The 9578-nt window shown below is 44.6% G+C and overlaps 1 protein-coding gene across 2 annotated transcripts in view; it reads left to right on the top strand.

Annotated features, from left to right (window-relative positions):
* Positions 1–8765, top strand: part of khdrbs3 (KH domain containing, RNA binding, signal transduction associated 3) — a gene marked incomplete at both ends in the record, with an annotated part of 84906 nt that extends 76141 nt beyond the window's left edge. For both annotated transcript variants that reach the window (XM_084484455.1, XM_084484456.1), the window contains 2 exons: positions 6259–6311; positions 8674–8765. In XM_084484455.1, the coding sequence (XP_084340581.1) occupies positions 6259–6311; positions 8674–8765 (145 nt within the window). The remainder of the gene's footprint in view (positions 1–6258; positions 6312–8673) is intronic.
* Between the last annotated feature and the right edge of the window lie 813 nt (positions 8766–9578).

Below are 9578 nucleotides of genomic sequence, written 5' to 3' on the forward strand. Positions count from 1 at the left end.
AGGTGTGCTCAGGCCACGGTACAGATGCTAATGAGCCGACACGCGCACACGCACAGATACGCAACCTATATGTTCAAGAGGCAACCTTACTCATTTGAGATTGCCTAGTGTGAGCACAGGCCAGCGGCACAGTGGGGGGGGGGGGGGGGGGGGGTGGTAATCGTACGGTACAGGGCAACTTTGCCTAGTGTGAGTGCGCCCTAAGTAGGCGGAAACACCCATGGCCTTTATATCCCTTGATATGATCGGTAACATGTCCGAACACCTCTTGAAGTGCGTGATTTCTTGGGGTACCATCAAGCAAGCTCACATTTAACCAGTAGTCTGCTCAAGAGCTGACGTCTCTGAGCATGCTTGGGAGAACAATAAGGAACAGCGTTAGAGACAACTTAGAGTTGGGTTTCATGAATACAAGCTGGACCATCAGGCGCAGTGACCCATAGCCTTGAAGATTAGCAGTACCTGAGTATATAGAATATCAACAGACCAGCAAATATCAATAAAAAAAATTTGATCAGGAAATAAATTCTGTGTCGCCTCGCTGTAGCTATTGTAACGTAGTTATGTAGTGTAACATTCAGACAGCCCTCATCTAATGACGCTTAATACTATATATCAGCGCTGTATTTGTATATCTGTAAATATATTTCATCAATAACCAAATATAAAGATCTAATAGCTCCCTACATGAGGAGTTTCCACGTCTATTTCTCTGGAATAAATGTCTAAATGTGATAGGTTAGTAGAGTAACCAATCACGTGGATACGATGGCCATAGCTGGCTCCGCCCACTAAGTCCCAAAAAGGGAACCTTTGTGTAAGCAAAAAAAATATCAGCAAGCAGCAAGAGAGCGAAGACAGCATCTGTCCGCAAGGGGGAGCGTGCTGCTTCACTCCATGTGTGCACTCAGTTAATGATTTTCTCCTTACAGGCTTTAGGATTGCTCTCGCGAGGACAGAAATAATGCGCACGAGTGCAGTAAAAATGCTCGCAATAGTAATTAGGGTCTACGGTTGGTTAGTTGTGTGGGCGCAAAGTCATTTTTGTTGGTGATTCCTGGCAGCGCTACACCGCCATAACCAGGCCACTGTTTATTTTTGGGGTCGTAGTTTGCCTCAATATGTGTCGCTTGAGGCTGGAGTCTGATAGACGCATTTTTAGGAAAAAGTGCAAGTTCATGTCGGACTAGACAATTATACAATAGATCTGGTTCACCTGTGAAATAAGAAGAGGAAGTGTTAAAAACACAACCTCGGCCACAGGTAGGCAGAGGTTGAACTGGGGGAGCCTCATGATCAGCCACCATGTAGCGCAGTCGGCCTTGTGTATCCCTAAGGACAGTTTCAATTTTAAGCCATAATGTGTGCTTATTTTTTATTGCATAGTATGCAGGAAAATGCGACTGTTCATTTTTTTATTAATTATTTTTTTCTCATTCCAATCCATTGTCTAGAGAGGACAGTGGCACTGAGTTGGGTGCAGCAATCAGAGCATTTCATTTCTGGCGACAATTGGTGTCCTTTGGGATAGGTTACCCCCACTATAAAAACATTAGCAAAACTGGGCCTGGGAACCTGAAGCTGTCTCTCTCTCTTGCGCTCTCTCTCTCTCTCTCTCCCCAAGTCCCTCTCTCTCTCTCTCTCTCTCTCTCTCTCTCTCTCTCTCTCAGTCAGTCTGTCTGTCTGTGCTATATCAGGTCAGGGCGCTGGTGTCACCGATCCATCTCTCTAAATGCCCTACTGGTTTGGTTTGAATTCATCATGCTGGCGGACTGGAAGAAGAATGGCCGATCTCAGATAACACAGACCACCAGGGAACCAGGGACTTGTAGAACATCGCTCAGATTAAACACAGCCATCTGTTTCACCCCGGCCTCCCACACCCCCTTTTCAAAATGGCACCATCAAAACGCCAAACAGGACCCCGTTTTTAGCATTGGATCGGGGGGGGGGGGGGGGGGATGATGACAGATGCCTGGCAGACTATAGCATCGCACACCTGCAGCAGCAGTTCAGGCCTGAGGATGAAGTGTCCTGATTGGTGGACTCTGTTCACGTGACAGTGGCGTGTAACACAATGCACATTTGAGCGTCCGGCCAGGAGTCTTTTTTCTCTCATTTCTTTCTTCTTCTCCTCATCCTCGTCCTCCTCGTCTCTGGCCTGTTGGGCGCTGGGAGGCACCGTAGAGCAGCGGGCCCCTCACACTAATGAATGTCAAATCAAAACTCAGCTGACCTATTTAGAAAGTCAAAGCCTTTTCACACCTCTGACAGGGCCAATGCATCCTCTGAGCTTCTACACCAACAGCTCATTTAACACACACACACACACACACGTGTGGCACTCTTGTCTGATGATTCTCATGTAATATATATATATATATATATATATATATATATATATATATATATACTGTATATATAGTCTGTCTCATCTCAGATTTTCCTTTTTTCCTAACCAAGACATATCACAACCTAAAAACCCTGTTTGTTTTTGCACAAGATATAGATAGAAATATGAATAATCTGAATAAATAGGGTAAATACTTTGTTTCAATATATATATTTTTGGGGCTTTGTGCTCTTATGGACTGTGAAGAGAGACAGGAAAGTGGGTGGAAGGAGAGGGGGCGTGAAATTTAGCATAGGAGCCCAGGTGGGAATCCAACCTGGGAATCCAAGGCCCAGTGCCTACTGTGTCAGCCACGGAGGACCTCTACATTCAACTCAAAGTATAACTTGAATGATTATATCAACAAAGGTTTACTGTGAGTGTGTTTTTTTATGGGTGGGTGAACAAATTAGAACTAATAAAAACATTGTTTGCTAATATGTAGCTCTTAAATTGGTAATAAGTCAGACCAGATTTATTCCTTTACTCTCATTGTGATTTATTGATTTATTTCTACACTTTTCCGTCTGTTCACTCCTATCAAGGCCCCCTGTCGGTCTGCTAGCAGCCCCCTTCGGTAAACACACGCCTCCTGTACTTAAGGCGTGTTTAGGCCTGTCACGATAACACATTTTGCTGGGCGATAAATTGTCCCACAAATTATTGCGATAAGCGATAATATTGCCGTTTTGAGAGCATTTTCAACTAATATAATGATAATGGCATAATAATGCAAGTACAACATTTCAAAGATCAATAAACTGTTATTTCTAAAGAATATTTAACACTGGAACTGGCAGACATTTTAAATATCCAAAATAAATAAACAAAACAACCAAAAACAATAAATAAAATGGAAATAAAACTACATGAAGCGAACTACAACTGTCAGTGAGTGCGCACCAGTAAACGGCCCAGTGATTGTGGACTGAAGACGGAGACGTCCCATGATCTGTTTTTTTTCGCAGCTGGGAAAACTGCATCGGATGATTATGCTTTAGGTGCAGATGCATGTTTGTTGTATTGGCGCATTTAGTTTCTACCGTTTTACAACAAATGCGATATACCGGCTTGCACAGGTTAAGTGGTTCACCACGGTCATTCGGTTTGGACCCGAAGTGCTCCCACACGGCAGCTGTCGTGTTTGGCTTTGAAACCAATTCCATCTTTGTTTTTCATTCCTCCAAATCTCAACTAGCGTTTTCTCTGGCTTGCTACTCCTCACGGGGCTCTCATGCTGCACAGAGAATGTCTAGGAAGACACGCTGAAGACTGGCGTATAGCCGGGCTCTGACTCTGTAACGCCAGGGCTCCGCCTCCCCACACAGAGACCATGCGGCTGACCAGTGACTGACACGACTCCAGGGTTAACTCCTCATTACGCCAAGCAAGCGAGAGGTGTCTGTCGAGACCGATGCTCCGGAGTGAAAACTCTTGTCATCCAGTCTCTTTGATAGAGAGAGACACGAGGAGAAAAAAAAAAAAAAAAAAGCTTATTTATCGTCTCATTTGAATTTATCGTGCGGATTAATTGATTTATTGCTTATCGCGACAGGCCTAGGCACGTTCACAACTCCCCCAGTCGTGTTCGGAAGGTGCCACATTAAGCGTGGATGTGTTGACACCACGCCGACACGTGCCAGGAATTGAACCCCAGGTTGTCAGGAGGACGGCATATAACCGGCGCAGACCAACTGGGGTTAGCGAGTGCCGAGGAACACAGTGGCGGGCTGGAGTGCGGTGTGGATATTGATGAAACGTCAAGGCCCCCGGAATAAGAAGTTCCTGACAGCTTTTGTTGTAGCCTTCTTGTTAGCACAGAGAATAGGTAGTAGCGCACGGCTGTCAGCGATAGCAGGAGGCCGCCGTCACTCTTGCCTTTTTCTTGATCTCGTAGGGAAATGTATGTAAAAAAATATATATATTCAACCTTTGCTCGTAGTTTCGTTGAGATGAAAAGCATAAGATGTTGGTGAGAATATGTTTGAGTGTTTAACAAAAGGGGTTTGTGAGACCTTGTTCTAACTAGCGTTAAGAGTTTGTTTTTGTATGTTAGGGATTTGGATTGTAGGGTTTGTCAAATACGAGGGAGAGGCTGAACGTATTTGCTGAACAGATTTGATTGTGTGTTTTGAAGGGTAGCATTACTCTGGAAGCCCCCCGGGGTTTTGAGCGCCGTGTGAAATCTAATTATTTGGCATCATGAAGGGTCTTGTCACAGTGTACACAACCTGACACGCAAAAACATGCTTCCAACTGTAGGACCGCCGCCTCCCTCCCCTCACCCCCTCGCAGCGAGGGATGTCTGAGATATGCAGTGATATGACATGGCCCCCAGATGTGTGGTTGCACCTACGTGGTGTGGCATGATGGAGAAGAGCTTGTCTTCAGAGAAGCCACAGAGGGCCTTCATTTGCTCGGAGGCGAGAGACAATACAAGGGGCGGGGGCTAGGGGGGGAGAGGCACTCCTTGTTTCTATGAGGATGCTCCTTCCACAGTTGAAATCCTGACCTCAGCAAATATGTATGCTTACCCACACGCAAAAGCCAGGAAGCTATTTGTCTATGTGTGGGTGTTTGTGTGTGTGTTTGTCGATGTGTGTGTGTGTCTGTTTGGTCCTGTATATCTTAATATGTCTTCTGCTAAGCAGTGGTCTTAATAGTTTGACAAGAAGAAAATCATCACAGAAAAACTGCGAACATGGAGCACATGCAGTTCTGATCGTTGAACCTTCAGCCATCTGACTTTTCACTCACGGTCAAACCTATACATATATATATTTATTTATTTTCTAGTTTTGTCATGTGCCAGCTTACCGTCACAAGCACCTCGGCTGACACTTTCCTAATCCGGTGAGGAAGAGGGCGAGGGGAGCCTGGCCGTCTACAGCAGGCAGAGTGACAGGCAGGGGAGGGGGTGGGGGAGAGAGAGAGAGAGAGAGAGGGGCGGGAGGGGAGAGAGAAGGACCCAGCTGGGACGGCCAGCGTCAGCCCGCTGGAAACCTGATGATGAATTGCCTGGGCTGAGTGATAGCAGTGTTACTCAATGATACCCCGGCAGGATTGTTCTGTCAGTCTGTCACCAGGGGAGGAGGATGCCAGAGGATAAATAAATATAGAAAGAGGGCGCCGGGAAAACGGACCCCTGCGCAACAAGCAAAGCACCATTACAGACCCCCCCCCCCCCCTCCCGTATTTCTATTTTTCTGTTTTTTTATTTTTTTATTAAGGCTATTTTTTTCATTAAGGTTGCCATCTCGTATGGATCTCCATATGAGCTGAGGTGGAAGTGGGAGTTTTTGGGGAGGAAAAGGAAATTGCCTTTGCAGAGCCGCAGATGTCTCACCCGTTTGACTGATTATAACTTGTCTGGTGTTTGCTTTGGACCTTTTATATATATATATACATATATATATATATATATATATATATATATATATATATGTATATGTATATATATATATATATGTATATATATATATATATATACGTATATACGTATATATGTATATATACATATATACATATATATGTATATATATATATATGTATATTTGTGCAGCATTTGCAGTGTAGAAAATTACATTTGTTTTTTGTGATTTTGTTTTGATATTTTGTCCCCGATAGCGACCGCACTGCTGCACACGGAGGACGGCGAGGGGCAAAATATGACTTTAATGTTGCGTGGCAATATAGCTGTTTATGTTTTATGAATTGAAACTGAATTTGATTGATTTGATGTCATCTCATTATAACTGTTATTTTATGCGAGGGGAAATCCATTCACCCGTCCCAGATCATCGTATTATTCTTATTCTGGCAAATCAACAAAAAACTAATCGTTTATATATTGTCTCATTCCATAGCTCCGAGGACTACTATGAATACGGCCACAGTGGAGAGTCGTATGAATCCTATGGTGAGTATGTTTCATTTAGACATCCTTTTTACTTCCGTTTCATAAAACAGACATGAATATACATGCATGGTGGATTAAACATCAAAAGAGAGGTGAACATTGTGAGGGGGAGGGGGCGATGAGGGAGTGTCTTGGCTGTGTTTCTGGAGGGAGGGAGCCGCGATGGAGAGGATGCTGGTCTTGGCGATGGGTGGCAAGAGATTTGCATCTGCGTATCAGGAGGCGCTGTGTAGGAGTAGGTGGCAGAGGTCGGTGAAGGTAGGAGGGAGCGGAGCTGTGCAGAGCGCTGTGGCTGACGGGAGGCGGTTAGACACCATGCATTGGTTTTTGATGGGGAGCCAGTGGAGGTTTTTGGAGGACAGTAGGGTGACTTGATCTCAGATCAAGCCCGTGTGTGTGGGAGACAGCAAGAGTACGATTCGGATGTGCAGTGGTGGTTTGTAAGGAACCGGGGGGTGATTGTGTCATGCATGACGCAATGGCAGTAGCCCGGCGGTGCGATGCCAAACCATAAGCTGCAGTGAGAGGTAGAGGTAGGAAGAATCAATGGCAATAGTGTGACTAAGGGGCAAGCATACAAGAGCGGGCTGAACATCGATCCCTGGGGTACACCCTAGGAGACGGGCTGGGGTAGACTTACAGTTATTGATGTTGATGAACTGGAGTCTGTCGGAAAGGTATCATCTGAACCAGCAGAGCGTTGTGCCAGCGATACTGGACAAGAAGTTTTGGAGCTGGGGGTGGGGAGAAAGCATATCTCAATTCTGTCAGCCGCAATGCAGGATGGTGAGGGAGCCCCTGTCTGAGGAAAGGCGGTGGTCGTCGCATGACTTTCAGGTACTGTTTCAGTGCTTTGTATTTGCCAGTACCCGGGAACTGCTGGAAGTCAAATGTGCAACGTGGTACTTGTTTGTGTTTGAGCTGGTTCATCAATAACATTGATGTGACACAGTCTGAGAGGTGAAAAAGTGCCATCCCAAGGTGTCCCAGACACATTGTTAGATCACCTGGTCACACCTCCAGGGCACATATCCTTCCCTTTATTTAACAAGGTTTATTGAAATGATCACGGTTTCAATAGTTTTTTACGTGTTTTATTTTAAAGCACACATTTTTGGGCATCAAAATCAACATAAAGTCTTGAAGGCAAGTTCTCACTTCTCAAATGGAGCCTATGGGGTGAGTTGATGACAACAAGAAGAATAAATTAAACTAAGCGTTCGCTCATTGAACCCGTCAAACTTAAAGGCGGACAGCTTGCCAGTTGAACGCAAAACATCAAGGTAAACAAGGAGGCTGACAGACGCCTGTCATCAGAGACACCATGGTTACCCCGGTCCATTTTCTTGAATGCCTGCTGTCGGTTAAAAGGTGAAAAAAGTAATTATAGGTTGTATAATTAAGGAGTATTGGCTATAGGCTTCCCGTGGACAACCCTGTCACTAGGATACAACGGGATGAAGAAAAACGCCAAGCCTTTGTGAGGGGTGGATTGATGGAGCAGGAGGAGGAGAGGGGTGGTTCTGCATTGGCTCGCGTTTCAACAAAGAAGGCCATCGATACGTGCACTTGCTCACTCACACTGCCATGGTGGCGTGAGATGCGCTAATGGTAATTGTGACCTTTCTGCTGAGAACGACTAAACTGCTTCTTTTCAAGGAGCCGTTTGATGTTTTGCGTTCAATAATCTCAGAGGCGATGTTTGGGGGTGTGTAAGGCACAGGTGTTTCTGCGGAACAATGTGCCCTTTGCATTTCACTTCAAAGATGCAGAGTGTAGAACTCACAGAACTGACATGGCAGAAATGGAATATAATTTTCATAAATATGTTTTTATTTAATGTATAATCCTATGAAAATGTAGAATCACTGTGTTTTGGCTAGCTCAGAATGAGCCCTTTATTTCGACATAGGGGGTGGGTCCTCTTCAACCATGTTTCTACCGTAGCCCAGAGGGGACGAACAGCTCTAGAGAGGACTTGTTTTAAGTTTTTCATTGGAATCACTATCGTACTTTTCAGCTATGACCTTAAGTTGTATGGACTAAATGACTAAGTACTATTTATAAATCTACCAAGGGACCTTATCCCTTGACACGTGGATACTCAATGCGGTCATAGACAATGACATAACTTGGAAGTATAAGGCCCCCGTAGCATCTCCTCCGTTATTGGACAGGGAGAGGTGAGGGTGGGTTGGTAACAATATGCGACCTCAACGCTAGATGCCACCAAATCTAAAACACTGCTCCTTTAAGATAGGCTGGCCAGCAGGGGTGAAGATGCAGAGAATTCAATGCCTAATGAGCCAGGTTAAAGTCATCATCCAATATGTGTTTGTTCCCTCCTCCTTCTCATGTCCAGGCCAGGAGGAGTGGGCAAACAACCGCACCAAGGCCCCGTCGGCGCGTGCAGCCAAGGGAGTGTACCGGGATCAGCCATACTCCAGATATTGAACTGTTTATACATCCGGCACCTGAGTCTCCGCAGCTGTTCCAGCTCAAGTAATTTTTTTTTTTATGGACACTCCCTTTTTTTAGAAATGAAACGAAAAGTCCCCACTTAACAGTGCGATGGAGTCGGTGCCTGCCCTCAACGAGTCAAAGCTGTTTGGGCAGCTGGCAATGCCACTGAAACTATTGGGTCGGCCATCTTCTTTGTCTCCTCAAAGACAAAGCTACCTGCTGTTGAGGATTGGTAACATGACTCGGTACATTAGGTTTCTCTCTCAGCGATGTGACTGTAAAAGATGACGTTAATGACATAACTTTAAATAGCTATATAAGACGTAAACAACATGACCAGATTGTTGATACGATGTATATACACAGCTGTCACTGCGACCTAATTGACCACTCTCTGTACGTAGAACGATGAAGACTCTGATCACCTTTAAAATGTTGTAGTTTAGGTCCTGAGAAAAGTTCAGTCTTTTTTTCTCTTTTCTTTTCTTCCCTTGAAGAGGTGATTTGGTGAAATGTGTCCCTTGTAAATTATTCCTTCACACAGGCATAACAAGAACGGTCCTTATGTATACATATTGTGTTGCTGTTTACTCCTTTTGTAAGATAATAGTACTTTAGTGTTAAAGGGCTTATAAAAGCATGGTTAATACCTGTGGAAAGTGTCAGCTGTTATCCTTCTCTTAAAGCCTAAGTAGTTGTCTAATCATTGCTCTCTTAATACAGTCCCTTTAATTCATCGTAAATAGGTGATCATATACTCTCTGTTAACCCGATAACATTAACTGCAAAATTCACAGTAAATTT

Source organism: Micromesistius poutassou (assembly GCF_964030765.1).
Source record: "Micromesistius poutassou genome assembly, chromosome: 20".
NCBI classification, from domain to species: domain Eukaryota; kingdom Metazoa; phylum Chordata; class Actinopteri; order Gadiformes; family Gadidae; genus Micromesistius; species Micromesistius poutassou.